Genomic DNA, 21464 nt, shown 5'->3' with positions numbered 1-21464 from the left:
AGTCCATCCTCTCCCTCTTCAATTAAGTGGGAAAAGTACAAATCTGGTTCTTTAGCTTTACTCAGCTGTGGGAAACTTGGTTTTGCTCTCCAGTTAAAAGCAGGCTCTTCAGCTCACTTCACAGTGACCTCTTCACAAGGGGATAGTATCATTTCTTTAAATGCCCCTACACTAAAAATAGTCCTGCTTCCTAAACATGAGTGCTTAGCAGTTCCAGGCATTCCAAGATCCTGCATACCACTATTTTTTTTTTAAACTGGCAACATTTATTTAACCAGCAATTAAAAAAAGGAGGCCCAGCCGCCCCAGTGATTCTTCCCAGAGGGTCTTAGATGTTTATGAAACACAATGAAAACAATAAAGTGGATAAAATCATGCTATTCCATCAAGTCTTTGGCAAGACTTCCCAACCAAGAATAAATTGGCATGGTACATTACAGTCAACAGATTACACAATGGTTTACAGGGTCACCAATAATAAGGGGTCACATGCTCCTTCAAGAGCTACAGTATATGTTAAAAGTCACTTGCTTGAAGGGAAATGGCAATGCTTGGTCCTGAGCTCCTTGGAGCAAATTCTGGCAGCCACATCACAAAAGTGCTGTAGGGGTAGGAGAGGACATAAGGCGCCTTTCCTCCCCAGCGCCAGGAAGGGCAGTGACTACACTGAGTAAGCTGGCTGGGGGAGTTTAGCACCCTGAAGGGAGCAGAAGAAAGCCAGGCCAGGCAGGACTGTCCTATTTCTGAGAGGAAATGAGAGGAAAACAGATACTATGTTCTTTTAGGAACAGGACATTCTCCGTGTCCCAGTGAGACCCAGCACCACCCACCCTATCACCCCTTCCCAAGGAGCCCTGCTCATCACCCCTCCATATTCTCAGAGGAAACTGGTTCCACTCCAGAAGCAAGATGGCAGTTCTCTGTCAGCCTAGTTGCTAACACCGTGTAGACTGTAGCTAGCTTCAAAAGGTGCTGACTATATTCTTAGTTAACTTGATAAAGTAACATAATTGCTTAAATGTGTTGCAGTTTCCCTTTAAATAACTGATTTTAAAGCAAGAGGGAAATGAATTGTCAAAGGCACGAATCTTACTCTCACCCATCAACCTGGTAACAGATTTCCACTATGACACCTGCAAAACCTGATCATCAAAATGAAAGTTAAATTTAACATTCCTAAAACATACATGATTTTCTCAAATCTCACCTTATATGCAAGATACTCCTACCTTTGCTCTGTTAACTTACCCTTCCACTATACGGAATATTTTCATCTACTGACTGTATATTAATCATGTATAAACAAAACTTTATTAAGTCTTAAAGGCAAATCAACCTCACTTTAATTCATCCTAATCTGCATCATCACAAATCAAAATACAACTAACAGTTCCATCCTTTGTCTTCCACAAGTTTTGATCACTCCAGGTGGTTTTAACTGCATTATTCAGTATCTGGCTGAAGCTAAAGACTTACTACTCGGAATAAATCTTAAAGAAAACCTATTCCCCAAAGTTGATGCAACAGTAAAACATGGGTGTAGGAAACACTACTACTGACATACTCCTTGCAATAATACTATGCATCCGGCTTCATTTAGCTTGACTACTAAAATTCAAAGTACATTTGAGTGATAAAACTGAAGTAAACATAAGAAAGCTTTCTCATATGTAGCTGCTACTCTTTGATTGCAGTGACCCACTGCTCCTTAGTAAAGCAAACGCTTGGTCCCAAGCCAAAAGCAGTACATCTGATTTTTCCCACCAAGTGAACTGCCGAAGCAGCTCCCTTAGCTCTTCAGCTAAATCTGTCTTGGGATCCTAAAGTCTTCCGCCAGAGTCCAGGTGGCTTCTCCGCTCTTTTCAACACGCATGCAAACACTACAGCCGGCTGGATAAGCGATGCGAGTGGGCACTGGAAGGGAAAAGTGCCCCGGCTCCCCACCCCTCTCCGGATCCGAGCCCCACGCTGGGCGGGCTGGCTCCCCAGCCCGGTTACGGTTCACCCGGTCCCGCCGAGGCGGTCTCGTGAGCTCTGTCCCTCCGGGCGGCCTCTGTCCTCGCCACACACGCCAGAAGAAACGTCCCGACAGGCACGGCGGTGGCACGGGGCACACTGCGCCCCCGCTCCGCCCGGCCGCGAGGACCCCCGTTAAGGATCGTGGGGCCGGCCCGCACCGGCGGCTCCGCTACCGCGGGGGTTCCGCTGTGCTGCCGCCGCCGCGCATCCCCAGCCCGGCCCGCTCCCGGGCGGCGGGCGGCTCTCGGGCGAGCCGGAGCACCGTCAATCGTTTCTACCCCCAGCCCTGCTCCCCTGCCCAGGTCCCCAGAGGTGACCACCAACCCGGCAGCGTGGCTCCCCGGCCCTTACCGAGGCGCGCAGGGATGCGCTCCCGCCGCCGGACGCCTGCAGCCCCCGTCCCGCAGCCCGGGCGGCTGTAGCTTTTTTGGAGAAGCTGGGAAGAGGGAGAGAAAGAAAGGGGGGAGGGAAGGGGGAGGGAAGGGACTGAGATCGAGGGAGACAGAAGTATGCAAAGGCAGGAAGTGGAGACGGCCACGGCCAGTGCGGGAGATTAATGGGAACCAGTCACCCGGCAGCCAACAAAGAAACCTGCTCCCCCAGCGCAGACCGGCCCGGGCTGCAGCCCCGCCGCGGCCGGGCTGCACCGGGCGGCCGAGCCCCCGCTCCCGCCGGCAGCGCTCGGCCCCGGCCCCGCGGAGGGGTGGGCGCCGCCCCCCCTCCTCCCCGCCACAGCCCCAAACCCGGGTGCTGGCCAGGCGGGAGGGAGCGGGGCAGCCCGCCAGGGCCGGGCAGGACCGGGCCGGTCCGCGGGGAGATGCGATGGGCAGAGGAGGAGGAGGGGAGAACTAAGCTCCCCCCGTCCGACAACCCTCCTCCTCCCTCTGCCCCAGAGGGGCGATACCGCTTCTTTTTGATTTAAAAAACTACGAGTGCTGGGCTCCTCGGCGCGGAGTCGCTTGCCGGGAAGGAAGAAAGGAAGGAAGGCGGCGAGCGAGTGGCGTGCTTCCTGCGCCGGGCAGATGGTTTCAATCAGGGCCCGGGGACGGGCGAGCCCCGGGGCGGCGGGGCGCGGGGCCTGCCCGGGGAGCTCGGGTACCGGCGGCTGCGGCACGGTCTGCGCTCCGCTCCGGGGATCTCGGTTCGAAGCCAGCCTGCAGGGACCAGCTACAGGCAGCAGTTGGTAAGACTCTGCTCCCTGCGGAGCGGGGGGCGAGGTGCCCCGCCGGAGCACGCCCCAGCCAGGGTCCCTGCCCACGCCGGGGGTGAAGGTGGCCTCTGCGCTGCACAGACCCCACGCAGGCCACCAACAGCATGGATTGGGTCAGGTCCCTGGCACACCCGTCCATGCGCTTCTGCCAGCCCAACAGATGAGAAACCCGCACAAGACATTTGACATAAAAACCATCAAAAGAGGCAGCATGCTACCTGTTAGCAGAGCCATGAGTATCGCAAAAGACTAAGTCTGCACCTAAACCCAGAAGTGGCATGTAAGCATTTATAAAACAAGCCACTTTGCTGTATAGTAACCAAGTAACAAGAACAGAAGGAAAATAGAGAATAAACACATGTATTCTGCAACTGGAAATACAAATTCCACACATCTCCTGAACGTTAATCACATGCTTACTTTCTTTCCATTGACTGAAATGGAACTGGAATGGTGCTCAGCGTCAGGCAAATGTTCACAGGCTTTCCTGCACCAGGATACTTCTCTGAACCCAGAGCTGAATACTCAGGACAAACTATTCTCGGCTGTCACCACCTCATCAACAAAAAAATATATATTATCTTGAGATATTCTGATCTGTTATCCCACACAACAAGGAAATCTGGCGTAAACGTCCAGCGTTTCACAAATCTCCATTATATTTCAAAAGAGGAAATCAGGAAATAAGGGTAACTCTCATCTGGATTCTGATGTGAATGTGTTTCAAAGCAAAAGCTATTTCAGCTGTCAGCCTTCTTGGGACAGATGTATTTACTCAGCTGCAGAAGGAGTACTGTGTCACCGAACATCAAAAAATGGTGGGTGTTTAAATTTCAACACACAAGGAATAATTTACCTCCTGAGCAACAAGCTACTGCTACAAGAACCTAGCAGAAATACAAAATGAACACAATTTTCTTTCCTCATTATGAAAACGACATAGAAGGGCCTTTTCAAGTGTATTTCACAAGCACAGCCAGACAGCAGACCCATCCATCTCTCCAGGAGACCAACAATAACAAGGAAAGATGCTCAACTCCCAATTAAGCAGGAAGCAGTCTGTTCTGGCTGCTTCTCCAGCACATCAAACAAACATCTCCAACATGCTAACATTGCTTTTATCACATATTATTTTTCTCCCCCATTTACGTCCCATTCAGTCCCCCAGACCTCAAGCACCCCAGCAACCGCCTACATTTTCCTTTTGAGTACAAGAGACATAACTTTAAGTTGCATTTGAACATTGAACTGGGGCCTTCAATGTGTTTCAATGAACAAGCAGCCTGTGGAGGGCTTGTTTATTACAGGAGCTGGCTGCTGCTCTGGTTAAGTAACTGGAAGACGATAATGAAATGTAAACCAGGAGACGATTACTTTTCTTGTTTGCCCCACAGATTACAGGCAAACAAGAACGAAGGACTTCGAAAAAAACCAAGGCCTACTTGTTACTCTTGGCCACACTGCACTTAAAGAAAATTTCTGTGCTTATTTCATCCTTCCTACCATCACCTCAGTGCGAGCAAGGTTAGCAAAGCCACAGAGGGGCTCCAATTCACGGGTTGCCACAGTGGCTTCCCGAGCCCGGTGGGCACCTCGGGCCGGCAGTGGCCGGTTTGTACACCACAGGGCCGGCAGAGGCCTCATGGGCCGACACTGCCCTGCTGCAAACCTTCTTGGGACAGCAGCAGCTCCCAGGGAGCAATGTTGCTCGCTTGGCAAATCACACTTGTAGCAAGCCGAAACGCTTCCCGCTTTCTTTTTACTAACCAAAGCGAGAGGGCTTGCTTTTGGAGAGCAGCTGCAGCGATAGCTAGCAGGCAGTCTGACCTGGCTGCTCGCTGGGCACTCTGCCCCCTCACCGCCCAGCCAGCCATCAATACGTGCTTTCGTCATTATTTTTTACCTCACAGTTTTAAAAAAAACGAAAACAAACCTAGGGAATATCGCGCTCCGCCACAGAGACCACGGGACTAAGGCCCCCGGGCCCGCCGGCACCGGCCCGCGCAGCCGGGGCTCGGCACTCTCCTACTGCCGCGGGCTCTTCCCCACCATGACCCGGCGGAGAGGGCCGTAGAACACTGCCCGGGCGCCTCACGGACCCGCCACCTAGAGCAGCTCCACCCCGGAAAACTCGCCGAGAGCCTGTACAGACCCTCCCCCGCCCGGGGCGGCGGCTTTATCTCAGGGCCGGGCCCGCCCCAGGGGCTGGCAGCGTGAGGGGCGCGCAGCCCCCGCCTCAGCGCGGCACCGGGCTCTGCTGTGGGGCGGGGCGGGGCGGGGTGGGGGCGGTACTCACGCGCCGAGGGGCGGGGCGAAGCGGGGCGCACCGGGGCGGCGCGGCACCGGCGGAGCGGTGGCGCCCCCTAACGGCAGCGGGGCCGGGGTGTGGGCGGGACTGGGGCGGCGGCGCGTGCGCATCGGGGCGGCGCGCGGCGGCGGCGCGATGGAGGGGGGGCGCGCGGGGCGGACGGCCGGGCTGGCGCGCGACGTGCTGGAGCGGGCGCGGCGGAGGCGGCGGCGGCCGGCGGGACGGCTCCCGGCCTCGGGCCCGGTCAGTGCGGCGGGGCCGGCGGGATGGATCCCGGCCTCGGGCCCGGTCAGTGCGGCGGGGCCGGCGGGATGGATCCCGGCCTCGGGCCCGGTCAGTGCGGCGGGGCCGGCGGGACGGCTCCCGGCCTCGGGCCCGGTCAGTGCGGCGGGGCCGGCGGGATGGATCCCGGCCTCGGGCCCGGTCAGTGCGGCGGGGCCGGCGGGATGGATCCCGGCCTCGGGCCCGGTCAGTGCGGCGGGGCCGGCGGGACGGCTCCCGGCCTCGGGCCCGGTCAGTGCGGCGGGGCCGGCGGGACGGCTCCCGGCCTCGGGCCCGGTCAGTGCGGCGGGGCCGGCGGGATGGATCCCGGCCTCGGGCCCGGTCAGTGCGGCGGGGCCGGCGGGACGGCTCCCGGCCTCGGGCCCGGTCAGTGCGGCGGGGCCGGCGGGACGGCTCCCGGCCTCGGGCCCGGTCAGTGCGGCGGGGCCGGCGGGATGGATCCCGGCCTCGGGCCCGGTCAGTGCGGCGGGGCCGGCGGGATGGATCCCGGCCTCGGGCCCGGTCAGTGCGGCGGGGCCGGCGGGATGGATCCCGGCCTCGGGCCCGGTCAGTGCGGCGGGGCCGGCGGGACGGCTCCCGGCCTCGGGCCCGGTCAGTGCGGCGGGACCGGCGGGATGGATCCCGGCCTCGGGCCCGGTCGGTGCCGGCGGGACGGCTCCCGGGCCCGGCCCCGGTCCGTGCCGCGGGCGGCGGCCGGGACGCGGCAGTGAAGCGGCGCTGCCGCACCGAGCGGGCCCGGGCGGCTGCGGGACGGCCCGTGTCCCGCAGCGGCCTAGTACGCCTGCGGGCCGGCCTGGGCCGTGCCCGGCGCTCGGGACGGTGCGAGCGGGGTCACCCGCGATGCCCGCCCCCTGCCGGGGCCGCGCTCCGTCCCGCAGCCGCCCGGGTCCCGGCGGCCGGCGCGGGGGCGCTGAGCCCCGCAGCGCGGCGGGCTCGGGGGCAGCCCCTGGTGCCGGCCGCCCGGGGCGCGCTGCCCCGAGCTGGGCGGTGCGTTACGGACGGTGCCTTGCGTTGCAGGAGGAAGATTCGGAGCGGCTCAGCGCGGCGTTCGCTTCCATCGTGAACCTGATGAATCAAGCCACGAGGGAGTGCGAGGTGAGGCTGTGCCCCGCAGCGGGGATGCGGGCGCTGCCCCTGCCAAACCGCAGTTAGGCTGCGGGTTTGCGCCTTGCTTGGCAAGAGCTGAGCCAGTGAGCCTGCTGTGCCGGCCTCGGTTAAGAGATCTGGGGCATTTGCCGTCGTGTGGTAGGTTGCCTGGTGGGATTCACCAGCATTATCCAGGTACCACCTCAGCCAGTACACGCCTCTGTCAGTATTTTCCATAGATAACATCAATAGACTGGAGCAGAGGCTTTCTCCACCTCTTGGTGGAAAGGCAGTATGGTTAGAGAGACAGAAATGTCACGACATCACAAATTACGTTGTGCCAGCCACTGCAGGCTTGTCACCAGTCACTGTGGACAGAGTTGTTTCCAGTGCTGCAAGCTAACAACTGTTTCCACCTCTGCCATGGAGCGAGCGGCTTTAGGACAGCGTGACCCTTTGTTTCCATCATGCCGACACCAAGCATGTGTGCTGGCTGATAGACTCGGTGTGTTCTGGGCGGTAGAAGTATGGGGGAGTTTGAATCTCGAGCAAGGAGACTGCTTTGTGCCACATGTTCACTCTGAGTTTAGCTAACCTCCTCAGCATCATTTAAGCAAGCTAGATTGGGGATGTTGCTACTGGATAAGGAGTGTGGGCTCAGGTCTGAGCAGGGCTGTATCTTTATTTGTGGTAAGTACAAACCAAGAGGTATGGTATACAGATGCGCAGCCCCACTGTTTTTGTGTTGGCTCTGGCTGCTAAGTGTCATCACTCTTCTGGGTAGACGGACCATGAGCCCTTCTCTGCCAGCTCGTCCTTGTGAATGCAGCCCTACAGCCAGGCTACTGCATTAAAGTCTCTGAAAACTCCATCACAGTGTACATCATCTGTGCCCTTAGGGATCTGTGACCGTAATGCAGCACAGAGCTTATTGTCTGCAGTTAATAACAGAGGCTAAGTCTTCAGTTAGATTAAACAGTTGTTCAACACAAACCAGATGATTAGCTCCTAAGAAATCCCTTTATCATTTCAAAGCACTACATACACAGTGATCAGTTAATCGTAAAACGACTCAAGCAGAATACAGTTTCACCTTATGTAAAACAAAAATGTAATAGTTTATTGAGATTCATCCTGTGCCCTGTTAGGAGTGTTAAGAGTTGGAACAAGCAGTGGATGACTTCCATGTTTATGCATCAGCCCCAACAGTATTGTTTCAGTCATCTTCTGTAGAGAAGACGACTCATAAAAAGAGGGGGGAGGGGGAAATTCTCAGACCCACAAGTTCTTGGATAAAGTTTACTAAATGCACATAAAAATCCACATAAACATTGAGGCATTTGAATGCAAACAATTAAAATGGTGATATGAGGTGCTTAGAGTACTAAGGGACCAAAGTTCATGCACATTTCTTATCAAAAGTTTTAATTTCCTTGAGACATCACGTAAAGGAATCTAGCTCACCTCCTGTGATACAGAGACGCTCTGTTATGCAGTAGGTGAGAGTATTTGATGTATCTCGGGACATAGCTCCACAGTAAACCAACCAACCAACCAACCTGTTGATGTGTGCATAACCTCAAGGAATAAAGCACAGTAGTAGATTTGGAAATAAGAATTGCTATTGGTCTTAGGTTTTTTTAAGTTTAGTCTTGACAGCGAAGAGATGAGAAAACTAGAAGTGAAATAAAACGTATTTTGGAACTTTTTGGTCCCTGTGATGGAAACGATAACCCTGGGAGTTCTCTGGTGACAACAGATGGCAGCAGAGCTGCACTCAAATATTTTCATTTGCAGTGGGGAAGATCCAAGTACCTTTACTGTGGATCCAGAAAAGGGCTGCTGTGGACTTAAATACAATCCTCAAAACCACTGTGCTAGCAGTACCAGCCTTGAAGACACTTTAGCTTCTTTAGCAGCTCATTTTTCAGTATTAACGTGTTCTGCTTTTAGAGCACTGCTCCAGCACATGCCCTGCAAAACCAGTCTTCACTGGTTGAAAAGCACCTAGCTTGCATATATGTCCTAGTAAGGACCCATAAATTATGCCTTCTTCCACCAGAGCTTTTCTTGAAGACCCTGATCGGGTGGATTTTTCCACAGTATTCCTTCTGATATTTTCATGAATTCACTTCTGGGGTGTCAGAGAGTCCCTATGTACTGTGTCAGGAGACAGGCATCTAAAATCAGGGCTGACAGTTTTGTACCTGAAGGCAGGTGTCATGTGGACATCCATGCGTTGTTTTCATCCTCAAATGAGAACAAAACAGCCAGTTAATACAGAAGGTCAGTAGATGCACAGTACCACTTTTATTTGTAAATCTGCGGTAGTTGTAAGCATGGCTTTGATGCTTCTTCACATAAAATGCTCTTTCTGTTGTTGTCCAGAAATACTATAGCTTCATGGCAGCCTGTAGATGCAAAGAGCATGAAATCAAACACATCTGCAGATACCATGGCAGGCAAGCAGGGGAGAGAGAGCTGGAGTCCTCCGAGGAAGAGGTGAGTAGGTGGTTTTGATTATAGGTTATTCCATCCCTTGCCATGGGACAATTGTTACCCATCTAGTGTTTGTGACACTTGCTTACACTTACATACGTGGTTTGACATCATGGGCACGTGAACACATGGACTGATTTGAGCCTTCTGTTCGGGGGGGAGAGGTGCAGGGAGGCAGAGTGACTTCTGGTGGCACTACCAGTGCCATTTCAGTCCTTTTGCGGAGGGGAAGGTTTCATGGATGTAAAGCATCCCCTCTCAGGGGCTGAGTGTGCCTTTTGTGTTGTATCATTAGAAAACGATCTTTTTCTTTCCAGGGTCCTGAAGCCTCTGTAGCACCCAGTCAAGCTCGAACTTGCCAGCGACATGTAAGTTTATAGAATACTTTGTTTTTAAATTGAGGTATAGCATTTCTTTATCATTTTGCATCAAGCCAGTTAAAATCTGTGATCAGGTGTGGAGACCTTGTGATGGCACAGAAGATTACCCAGTGGTGCATTCACAATCCTAACGTATGTATAAGCTGGGCAGCAGAACGGGCATACAGAGACTTGCACAGTTAACTATAAACCAGATTGTGGCATTCTGACACATAACCAGTGAAGAGTCTACTCTACATTTTGAACTGGTAGAGAATGTCAGGCACTGTGATTAATCTTTAGGCTCTTATGAATTGCACCAGCAAGAGTAATCCACCAGTTCTCCAGTCTCGCCTCGTTTGCGCTCCTGCCACACTCCCTGTGCTGAGGAAAGGCATGCAGCAAGGCACACAGCAGTTGCTTAGCCAGTTATGCTTGGCGAGGCCTCATACAGTCTGTCTGAAGACTCCTGTTCCTCAAGCAGAAGAAAACTTTGTTTTTCAAAGCTTAACACCTCACCAAATCAATTTCAGGAACTTCTAAGCAACAAAAGATGAGAAACGTGGAATCTGTACCGCAGTACAAATTGGTGGGAGCAGCCTTGTCCTACGGTTGCTTTCCAGGTGTACCTTCAAAACCATTTAGGTTGGTAACTTTCAGTTTCGTGAGGCAAAGATTACAGCATGCTGATTAATTACATTGATCGACATGCTAGACAAAATACTTTATGGCACTTGCTAATTTTTGTATTGACAGAAACATTTTACAGTTTTGTCTATGCTGCTTTTATATTTTGAAAAATCTTAGTATGTTTATATAGCAGCCTGAAATGTAATTTTTCTACCCAAATTCATTTATTTTTTTTGTGGGAAATTTAATGTAACTAAACAATAATAAAATTTATTTCCCCTCATTACCACCACCAAAGAGCAGACAAGCTTCTGAAGACATCTACATTGAAGTTTCTCCTGGCACCTATTCTGTCACAGCGACCTCAGAGGACATGGTGCAGCAAACCCACGTGGTGGATGTCAATGCAGGACAAAGCATTGATTTAACTTTTGTCCTATGATGTTTGCTGTTTCAATCACAGGAATAAAATACAAGGCTGTTTTAATGCACGTAATGAACTATGTATATCTTTTTATCGGTAGCACTTTAATAGTATCCTCCTCTTTGGGACGCCATTTTTATGGCCTGTATATTTGTTTTCTACTTAATGCAACTGTATGCAGCCCACTTTGTACACTGATTTTTATAAATATTTGTACATTGTGTGCCTTAAATCCAGTTATGTGACTGTGTAATTCCAGGTTCTTATGCTTTAAACAACTAAAGGTACAATCAGTGGAATAAAATACATAATTCAGTCTTTGTGATGACAGCTTTTTTATATTATCCTCAGACAAAATGTCCACGTCACATTTCTTGACCAGAGGAGAGCATGATCCATGCGGTATGAATACGGATGTAACATTAGCTTCTGTGGGCTGACACTGATTGTAGAGCAGCTGATTCAATGCATCTTTCCTATCAGTGCCTTTTATTATTCTGAAAAATAAAATCCAAATGAAATTTTGCTGTCTAGGACCACAACTGCAAAGGTGCTTGAGTCTGTGCCAGATGTTCAGTACAGGCACATAAGCTATTGACACTTCAGGTCCTGTCTCTTTGCAGGCTCTTACCTAGGCTAAAACACCAGTTAGCTGCAGTTTCCAGTAGGCAGTAGGGTACCCTGAATTGTCTCCTGTTTCCTGCAGGGAAAAAGTACTGCTTTTCAGAGCAACTGCATGTGGCAGCTTACAGCCAGATTCTTAAGCTTTAAACATGAGTAGTCCCACTAACGAGACTGCCTGGATGCTTAACTCTCACAGGGTCAGATTCTACAGTTAGAATTAGTGATGTGACCTATATATATATATATCTAATTTTTTTGTAGCTGATGGCATTAAGGTTTTGGTTATTTTTCATGGGACTATATAATTCAGTGACTTGAATGCTGGATCTCTAAGCGTTTTGTTGTTTATATCTACAGTAGCAGGTCCTTTACCCTCCGGCTACTTTATCTTCTGCTTTAATCCTGAAAAAAAATATTTTCAGCTGTCAGCTTATATTGTGTCTACATTCCTTCTGGCTTTCTACAAAAAGAAATCGCTACGCTGAATTTCTCTGGCTGACTGGAGAGAACTGTAGATAAACTGGAGGTTTATTGGACCCTTGCTGTGCTTCCGTTCAGGCTTTTAGTGCTCATACTAGTTTACCTGATTGTTCCAGAATTGTAAAGTCAAGTCCAAATAATTAGGAATTTAATATAACAACTCGGAGTAAAGAATGGGGATGCTGAAATTCAGTGTGGGTGGAAATAAAGGGTTTCTCAGTTATTAAAATCATATAGTTATCCATAAAGATATTCTACAGAGACAGTAGCTAAATCGGAACTTGGTTTGCTTAATACATCTAACACTGGAATAGTATAAGCAGTTTACCTTAAGTTTCAGCTCCTGAACTTCATCAGTTGTACAGTTCTTGAATTCTGGTTGATCATGTCTCTTTTGCTTTGTTACAAGTGAGCTCTTCACTCTTTTTTTCTGTCTGTCCTCTTCTGACATTGTCTGTATCATCAAGTTTGTCATCTGCTATGCAAGTCACTTTACGTTTATCATCTGTCTCTGTTTTCTTTCTTGCTGTTCTGTATCTTTGTTTTTCTGATGCTGCAAAACTTTCCTTGAGGACAGAAAACAAATCCCTTGGAAGTCTAGTCTTAAAAAAGCATCAGTGTTTTTGTAACTGCTGCTTTCCTGTCTGTAAGATAGGTACCTCTACCTCACGTAGCTTTAATAATGGTATCATTTCTGTGCTAGTACAAAGTTTACTGCTGAAACACGGAAGCGTACAAGACCAAAGGGCTTTCAGAAGCTGTTAGGCTTTGATCAAACACTTTGCTCCTTTAGAAGTTTGGAGGATTTTTGCTGATGACAGTGGGAGAACGTGAGCCCCACAGAAAGCGCCTCTGGGAAGCCTGCTCTCTAACTTCACTTGTTTGTTGCAAGTTACTTTATGATGCAGTCTGTATTGTGTGATAAAACTGCTTCAGCTGTCTCAAGGAGTAGCAACGTATCTTCTGCATTTACAAAAAAACAAGGGCTGTTTTACAGAATAAAAGTATGTCATTATACTCGGTATTACCACATTGCGTCCACTGCTGTGATTCATGCTGCCCAGATTGGGGCTGCAATGAAACCACTGTGGTTGCTTTTCAGTTTTACCAAAAGGCAAAGCATGTCACTTCAGTGCACAGCTGTGACACTTGCTAACATAGAGCATATCTGCCTGGGGCTCCATGCTGGCCTAAAAATTCCTAGGAAAACTATTAAAGGTGTGTGACTGTGATTATGATAGGAACGATACAGTTAATAAGCTGGTAGGCATTTGCTTAAAATTAATGGATATAGTGAGAATGCAAGGTATATTCCAGTATATTCTTCGTTTGCTCAGACACATAATGAACAGATTAATCTTTGCTTAAAGAAAACCACACAAGTTTAGCATGTTCAAAGTCTTACTCTGCAGTCAGCTCACAGCAGCAAGAGCAGAAAGGTACAGAGGAGCTAATGTTTGATTTCTGATATATAATTTATTAATTGTCCCCCTGATGCTCTTGTGTAGAGCAGTGTTTATGTTCATCCTGCCATTCTCCTTCCCCTTCCTCCTGCAAGCTTTTTTCTTCCACTTTTCTGTGCTTGCTTTGTTGGCATTCATGTTCCGATTCCCGCACACACACCCGGCCAAGTTTTTCTAAAGCAGGAGGGGACCATGGCCAACAGAAACCAGGCCTGACATTCAAGGTGTTGTCCTTGTTCCCAGCTGTGACACAGGCTTCAGGGTAGGGATCTGCTGCTGAAACTGCTTGCGTCTTGTGAAGGAGTAAGAGAAGATATTCAGTAACGGTTTACTAACAAATCTGCTTCTGTCGTTTAAGGTCATGACTGTCAGACTGGCAGAGCCCAGCACCTTTCCAGACCGAATCTTTTATTGTCTGTTTCTGCAGCTGACAGTCACATCTGTCCATTTCCAGGGCCACCCATGTAGGTCCCTACTTCCATAGGGCTTCAATGGGTTGATGTCAATGGGCATTCAGCAGGTTTTTGAATTGAAACCTGCATTATTGAATGCTCACACAGTTACTGGCATAACCTTTTCCATTTTACCACGTAGCTTCAGCAGTTCCTTAGGGTTTGGGGGATTTTTGTTTTAATTAACGGAGAATTTTCCTGCCCATCACAAAACTGGTGGATGGCCTTAGCAAGAACTTAAGTTAGAAACCGTGTATTTTTTTAGCCAACTTCCAGACCATTAACAAGAATATTTCTTCCATTCAAACAAACTGTAAGCTTACGTAAATACAGTATTAATACAGATTACCTTACCCCCAATGACAGCTTGAAATCTCGGTCTCTTAAGATTTCTTTCATTGTGAGTTGCCCTCTGGGAGACTGCTGGATGGTTTCAAACATTTCATTCTGATTAGTCGAGGCAACACGGGACACATCCCCAGCAGAGATGGCTTTGGATTCCAGCTTGCCCTTTGTATGTGTGCTGCCGAGTCTGCCCAGTCCTGGGGATGGGTAAAATAGTATCAAAGAGTGAAACCAGAACTGAAATGGAGAAACATTCATTTCAGAAGAGAGGAAAATACACTTTGAGCCTGAAAGGCATTCTTTCAGGTTATATTCTGCATGAACTAGCTATGAATGTTAATTAAGATGTCATAAAAACCATGGGACGATGATGGGGAGCAAACTCAGAGAGGGGCATCTATGCTTCCAAATGAAATTCATTGTTCTGGCAGTTTTCCATTGGATGAGCTGCCAGAAGAGCTAGCGTGCAAGATGAGGCAGCAGAAACATCAGGGGGAGGGAAGTATTATATCAGAGGCTGATTGGCAAATTTATAGTATTTATGCCAATAAACTACAGGTGAAGTGACTGCCCAGATGAAGGGGGGCCCAGAACACATTTGGTTTTTTCCCCTCTGGCTGCTGCTTCCCTGTGGGCGTGTTAAAAGGTACCTGAATTACTGGGACGGGACTTGTGTTGGCTTCTTTTCCAGCATTTCCACCCAGGTCTTGCAGAATCCTTTAGCTTAGGCTTCTCAAGACAGCCGGAGCCAGTGTCAACAGCATTATCCACCACAGTACTCTTGGTGGGGAATGGCTCCGGGTCCTCCACCGGATCAGAAGAGGAGGAAGATGCTGCTACAGCTGCTGCTGCTTCTTGCTTTGGGCCTTTCAGTTCTAGAAGGCATGGAGAGGAACCACTGCTGGACCCTGCCTCTTCAGCTTTGCTCTGAAAGACCAGAGACCTGGATGGAAGAGGCCACCAGGCATCAACGTGGGGATGGCAGCAGCAGATACACCTTACGTATGCTGATGAACAGCATCCACCATCACAGCGACAGTGGAAGCGTGGCCAGCAGGGTGAGCAGAGCAAGCAGTGCCCAGCAAGGCTGTGTATAGCACTAACTGGAATCAGGGCTGGTTTAGGACTGCAGGAGAAAACACAGCTGTTAGTGTCTGGGCTTTCTCTGGGCTTCATCCTGCTGGTGAGGGGCATATGGATCATCTCTACAATCCTCTCCCACAGGCCAGGAGGGATCCACAGAGCCACACCTCGCGGGAGTTTCACTTTCTTCTCATTCCAGAACTGGACCATAATTTCTTCATCTTCGGAGGCTGTCGAGGGAAAAGGTACACACAGCCGTAAGCGGCTGGCCCGCCGGGCAGCGCACACACGGACCAGGCTTCGCAGCTTTATGCACTTTCTGTGCCTGTGAAGCGGCAGGCTCAGCCCTCGCCCCTCTCCGTAACCCCTCGGTATAACGGCAGGGAGGGAGGAGCGGGCAGCTAGGGCAGCGGCAGCGGGACAACAGGCCCGGCAGCACCTTTCCTCCCAGTCTGTCATCGGATGAACAAAAAAAAGATTGACTGAGCAACTTACAGTGTTACTGCCAAAGTTAGCAGCAATGATCTGAAAATAGTATTTTGGCAAGTCAGCGGAGCCTCGCCGTCAGACATGGGAAAAATGAATGAGCTGTTGAAATCTCCTACGTCTGGGTGATACAGTCACCCCCCGATGTACCATTCGGTGCAACTGTGAGCACTCGAGCATGGATGGGGCTTCCTGAGAGCTGTCTCACTTGTATCCCTCAGGAAAAGGCCACTGTCCTTCACACGGCAGACACAGCCTTGTCCAAGCAGGTGGGAAACAGGATGGACATGGACAATGACATTTTTATAGGACACAAGTTCCTTAGGGTCAGACAGGGGAGGTTACACACAGATATCCACCAGCATGTCCCACCAGCTCCTGCAAGCTTTAAGGAGCACTACGCTGTACCCCGGGCAGGGGTGTTTCTCTGGCAGTAACACTGCGGCCATAGCTTATCCCAACAGTCTCACCCACATTCCAGAGAAAAGCGACGTAGAAGCGGGCAGCAGCATCTTTCTTACCTCGTAAGGGGTCCCGTGTCTCAATGCCTGTGAGGACGGTTCCTGGGCCGTACCTGGCCATGTTTGGCTCCCAGGGTGCCAGCACTTTGTCTCCAGGGAGTAAGGAGTGCTTCATCCCGTTCACGTATTCCAGGATGTCATCCTTAGCTGTTTTTTGCGCACACACTGGATGCCTTCCACGTGACACAAGCGGTTTGGCAAACTCTACCAGGAACATGCCTCTTTCACTCTGTTACCAGAAACAAAACGGCTCCTCTGAAAAGCAGTCCATGATGTGTCAGGTCACGTAACCTTCACCAGGAGGCCACCCTGGGGCTACGTGGCTGGGTCGAAACAAGCCTGAACAGTTACCAATCAGCGTGTGGGGTCAGTCTGGCATTGAGACAGCCAGAAAAACATCCGTGAGGCTCACCAGAAAGCAGACTGAGTGAAGCATATGTACAGATTTCACTGCCATCAGGACCTGGATTTTCTTCCCCCAAGAGAAAAAGCTATCGATGGAGCACAACTGGCTTTCCCAGACCACGCTGCATGCACCAGGGAACCAGGGACACTGCAGCCGCTCAGACCTGCGGTTCAGTCATGCCCAAGTCCTTCCTCCCTGCAGACAACATTGACGCTGCTTCTCGGAGGGGCTGTTGGGAATTTTTATTTTCTTTTAAATCAAGGTCTGTCAAGAGGCTCTCCATCAACAATGAAGCGAGGTACTTCCCTGTGCTTGAGAAAGAACAGGCCCTTCTTTCTGTGAAGTTTGAAGTGCTAACAAACTACTAAATTAAAGCTTTCACTAACATTTCTGAAAAGACGCCGAGCTGTCGGTCCGTAGCCGACTCAAGCTGGCAGTGTGTACATAACACACCAACGCTTCTCCCGTGCCACTGAAGGTGATGTGTCCACACACAACAGCAGCTGGCACGCTGCCTACAGCAGCACTCGCGCCGCCCGAGCCCAGCTCAGCACCCAGCGCCAGCAGAAGCAGAGGGGCTGCTCTCGTGGGGTGCACAGCACCACGGCTCCCACCAGGGACTGGGAGCGTGGGGAGCGTCCGTCCTCCGCATGAGGTGAGGATCCCTGGAACACACGTACTCACTCCTAGAAAGGGGCTCAGTGAAGGAGGCTGGGCAGAGCAAGGATCTGATCATCCCGTTGCTGGTGCCTGGGGCTGTGCCGCACGCAGGAGGCTGACGCGGCGTGCCAGGCAGCAGGAGGCGAGGGCAGCCTGGAGTCGGGCACGTCGGCAGCTTTATGAATCGACATAACCACGAGCATCAGCTGTCCGGGCAATCTCTTCTCTAACTCATGCACCAGCCAAAATGAGAACTGCTAACTAAGCTCAGGTGGTGCGTGTGGGCTGCTGGGGGGGGGGGGGGGACAGACACCCTCTTGCACATACCCACGACCACTGCACAGCAACTGTCACTCACCTCTAGCTCCTCTTTTACTGTACCGTGGTAGTAAAATCCATCTTGTTCCCCTCTCGCCAGCACAGGGGTGTTGCTGTCTAAGCCCACAGGTCTCCATGATGCACTCAGCCTCTTCCACGCTGGGCCAAGGGAGGGAAGGCAGTGGCTAGTCCACCGGCACCTTGAAAAGAAAATGGGTCAGCACTGGGAGAAACAGCTTCTGTAGGTCAGGGGGAAAAAAAAAATAATCTTGTAAGATTTAAGACATGGATCACTCTACCTCATTTTGTAGCACTCCCACAGACCAAAGCATGTGGGAAGAAACAGAAAATTTGCTTGTACTGGGACAATTCCTTGCTCTTGGGGGTGGCGGTGGTGGTGTTAAAAATAAATTTAAAAATCAATGCCTGTTTTTACCTAGATTTCTTTTGTTTGGGGTTTAGAGGGAGTGAGCCAGCAGCACGCTGGAATCCTGGGCCAGCATTATCTGCACTGTTTACCTGGGCAGAAAACCCAGCCCCTTTGCTGTTTACCTGGCAAGCCATAGGATCCATCGCCAGCACAGAGCACAGCGTAGGTGTGCTGAAGAGCGCTGTAGCTGATGGTTTACATTGGGGGATTCAGGGAACAACATAAAAGTAGAGAAGTAAACAACGAAGCTTCTGGTTGGTGACAGGTTCGAGTTCAAAACAGGAAAAATAATCCCCTGTCACGAAGCATTAGAAACATTTCACAGAAGACAACTGCTAACGCAAGATGCTTTTATTTATGCAAATAATATTAAATGAATGTTTCTTGGACAGGAGCTTTGCTTTTCATAATCTCCAGGATAGCAAATCACTTTAGTTAATATCATTTAAAAAGCTGCCAGTGCAGGGGAGAGGAAAGCTCAAATGATGTTCAAGCTGTTAATTTATTAATCTGACACACCAGCCTGTTTTATCCCATAGATATCATCAAAAAGAACAAGTCACAGATTCAAACAAGAACTTGATTTTACCTCTGGGGGCTGAGGGGCTCAGCAATCCAGGCGGGATGCACCACAAAGGAGCTCCTGCAGCAGGGGTTGGCAGTCGGTACGAGGCTGGAGCACGAGAACTTGTCCGGAGCTGGCACGGCACTGCAATATCGGTGACCCCTCGGCAGGAACCCTTCCCAACCAGCCATTCCTGCAACCACAGCTACCTGCAGGACTCAGTCGCTGTTGGCAGAAAAGAGATGATTTACTGGCATTTTCCAACACAAGTGAATGCTTTCCAGTGTACCACAAGAACTAAGGAACTTTAATTGTTTATTTTTACTTAAAAAGAATTAATTCAAAATATCCAGGCTGGCATTTGTCAAATGAACCCATATCACTGACTTCAATGACCTTCAGTCACTCGAATCCTGACCTGGCAGAGGGACAGAAACACCCAAGAAAGCTAGAAACGCTGTGAGAATCCCCAGGAAAGCAACACCTTTCACCTCCCTCCAACTTTTGTCGCCCTGTGTGATATCCAGCACTTTTCTTAGACCTGCTCTCTCCTTTCAAGCCCTCTCGCACACAGTTCCTGCCAAACCTTCCCCATTCTACAAGCTGAGACAGAAACCACAGCTGGAGCTGACGGGCTGAGTCAACGTGACAGTTTTTGAACATGATGTTACAGTTGCCTGTTACTAGTCTTACTTATAATGATGAATTAAGAGGAAATATTTTAATCTTTCAGCTGTCCTGTCATGTTCTATAATGGCAGGATTATGGCTTGCCATAAGAAAGAATGAGATGCTCAGATTTGACAAGCGCTATCTATTCAGAGGCTGTCATGGTAAGACTGACGATGCAATGCTATCTCTGGTGATCTGACAAGATGTAGTAGACAAACTTCCATTTCTTTTTCTTTTTTTAAATATTGCTTTGAAATGTTCAGCATGCTATGGGTAAAACTTGCACGGAAATTCAACAATACATACATTTTAAGTGCCTAATTCACTTCACAAAACACAATTCAAGCACCTGTGTTTGAATGTTATGTCTCTTACCCAAGAGATATGATCTGGGAGACCTTGTTACAGGGACTCGCGGGTAACACAATTTCAGAAAACCAGCACACCAAACCTGGCAAGAAGAGTGAGTTAACTGCTGCAGGACACGTCTAAGTCAGCAAACCAACACAATACAGGCCCTTGTTTCACAGCTACACAAACTCCCCTATTATAAACCAAAACAACATGGAATCAGTAATACTTTGCAAAGAAATGCAACTATGAATTCTACTTTAAAGCACATTTTAAACCCATACAGCGCCGTTACTGCTGCAAGCCAGGTCCCCTGTTTCTGTATAAAACAGGGCGATGACAAAGGCACTTGTGCAACATTCCAGCAGATTTTTTTCCGGGTAACTTGACACAGCAGCCTTTCAAACTTACCAGCTATTGATAACGCTACATCTGGTCGATTTGGATTTAGTCCCGATGCAGAACCCTCGCCTTTCTGCCTGCCTGACGCAGGAAGCCATTTGCTGCCAGTGTTTCCTAGTTGCTACGGAGGTTGCCACAGTTGTTACCTACCAGGATCGGGCACCCTGACCTTCCCAGTTAAAACCAGTGGAACGTGGGTACAGGGAGGACCATTTGCCTGCCACACATCTGCTCCATTTTCAGCTCCCCGTTGATGCCGGTGTTGCACTGGGAGACTGCAGGGGCAGAGAAGGGAATGTAAGAGGGTGCAGTGTCCTCTAAGCTTTCTGCCTACTATTGCAGGGCAAAAAATAGCTCCACACAAAGCTACAGTTCAGATTTTTAAAAAAGCAACCCACCACCACAGGGTATTACCAATAAACTAGCTTGAAATGCGGAAAGAAAGGTTGAAGCTGAGACAAACTGCGATCAAATCGCTTCACAAACTTTCCCAATGGGAAGGATTCATTAACTCTACCCTCTTCTTGCGAAGTACGTATCAAAACCATGCCAAAATACAATGCAGAAATCTGTTCAGCTCTGCTGTGATCCCTAATCTTCATTTTTTCCCTTAACAGCTGTTAACTCTTCTTTTTTCTTTTTTTTTTCCCCCCTTTTTTTTTTGGGGGGGTGGGGGTGGGGTGGGTGGGTGGAGGGGGAAATAATTGCATTTTGTAGGCTTCTTCCAATTCACTGCTATAAAAACAAGGTAACAGAGGGGATAACTGCAATTAGGGACAAGGATACAGCACTTCAGAAGTCTGCAGCCATTTTCTGTACGTTGCACTGCACCCACAGACTACCTGTTCTCACGCTGTCAGCAGAATTGTTAACAATAGAATTCCCTTACATACAGCAAGCGTTAAGAACACTTTGCCAGTTATGAACTAAACTCTCTTCACATAAATCTATTCTATACCATTTAGCTGAAACGATCAATAGTGCAGAGGAGCAGACTGGGAAGTCAGGGAAGACCACCCCAGGCCTCAACCACTACCAGTGAAAATCCCCCAAAATTTCTGTTGCAGGATTATTCCACATCCCCCTCCCCGAAGGCTGAGACCTTGCCAACCCCCTTTATATTGTGTATTGTATGAGCAATCCTAGTAATTTTTAAGGGCACTGACAGATGAAGAAATCATCCAATTTTCAACAGAAATTAGGCTAAGTCAATTTTTAATAGGATTAAAATATTCATTAACAAGAAAAGGATGGAATAGCAAGACGTTATGCACTTCCTATGCTCAGTAACTGCTCCAGAGAGCTGCTACTCTCCTTTTTTTACCTTCCCCTTTTAAACAAAGTTAAATGTTGGCATCTAACAACATTCCTGGGAACCTTTAATGAGACC

At 49.7% G+C, this 21464-nt stretch overlaps 3 protein-coding genes across 12 annotated transcripts in view; 1 reads left to right on the top strand and 2 right to left on the bottom strand.

Moving 5' to 3' along the window:
* Positions 1 to 4834, bottom strand: part of DENND2B (DENN domain containing 2B) — a 181545-nt gene extending 176711 nt beyond the window's left edge. For 2 of the 3 annotated variants that reach the window (XM_080404649.1, XM_080404646.1), the window contains exon 1: positions 2371 to 4834. The gene's annotated coding sequence lies outside the window, so the exon portion shown is untranslated. The remainder of the gene's footprint in view (positions 1 to 2370) is intronic. The other variant, XM_080404652.1, reaches the window with a different exon arrangement.
* A 350-nt stretch (positions 4835 to 5184) lies between these two features.
* AKIP1 (A-kinase interacting protein 1) lies at positions 5185 to 11133 on the top strand. 6 transcript variants are annotated; one of them, XR_013930759.1, is made up of 6 exons: positions 5185 to 5825; positions 6837 to 6914; positions 9294 to 9407; positions 9722 to 9772; positions 10297 to 10408; positions 10692 to 10884. XR_013930759.1 is itself a non-coding variant. In XM_080404850.1 (5 exons), exons 1-5 carry the CDS (start codon positions 5673 to 5675, stop codon positions 10318 to 10320), a joined length of 420 nt encoding a protein of 139 aa, XP_080260976.1. In that variant the 5' UTR covers positions 5185 to 5672; the 3' UTR covers positions 10321 to 10884. The 6 variants fall into 6 exon arrangements, 5 of the variants coding, with proteins under 5 accessions (XP_080260976.1, XP_080260975.1, XP_080260977.1 ...); XM_080404850.1 differs by having other exon boundaries at positions 10297 to 10884; XM_080404849.1 differs by having other exon boundaries at positions 5186 to 5825; positions 9859 to 10884.
* LOC308070570 (uncharacterized protein C11orf16 homolog) lies at positions 6921 to 21368 on the bottom strand. 3 transcript variants are annotated; one of them, XM_080404759.1, is made up of 9 exons: positions 20225 to 21368; positions 19697 to 19772; positions 18675 to 18875; positions 17696 to 17855; positions 16272 to 16500; positions 14832 to 15494; positions 14191 to 14378; positions 12250 to 12487; positions 6921 to 9155 (listed from the first exon to the last, which is right to left on the bottom strand). In XM_080404759.1, the coding sequence occupies exons 3-8, from the start codon at positions 18839 to 18841 to the stop codon at positions 12305 to 12307; spliced, it is 1590 nt and encodes a 529-aa protein (XP_080260885.1). In that variant the 5' UTR covers positions 18842 to 18875; positions 19697 to 19772; positions 20225 to 21368; the 3' UTR covers positions 6921 to 9155; positions 12250 to 12304. The 3 variants fall into 3 exon arrangements, with proteins under 3 accessions (XP_080260885.1, XP_080260884.1, XP_080260886.1); XM_080404758.1 differs by lacking the exon at positions 6921 to 9155 and adding an exon at positions 11285 to 11843 and having other exon boundaries at positions 18675 to 21368; XM_080404760.1 differs by lacking the exon at positions 6921 to 9155 and having other exon boundaries at positions 12259 to 12487; positions 14186 to 14378; positions 18675 to 21368.
* Between the last annotated feature and the right edge of the window lie 96 nt (positions 21369 to 21464).

The sequence above is a fragment of the Falco punctatus genome (genome assembly GCF_963210335.1).
Source record: "Falco punctatus genome assembly, chromosome: 10".
Lineage (NCBI taxonomy): Eukaryota > Metazoa > Chordata > Aves > Falconiformes > Falconidae > Falco > Falco punctatus.
Note: the sequence above shows the minus strand (reverse complement) of the source record. Positions and strands in the feature narration are given on the sequence as shown.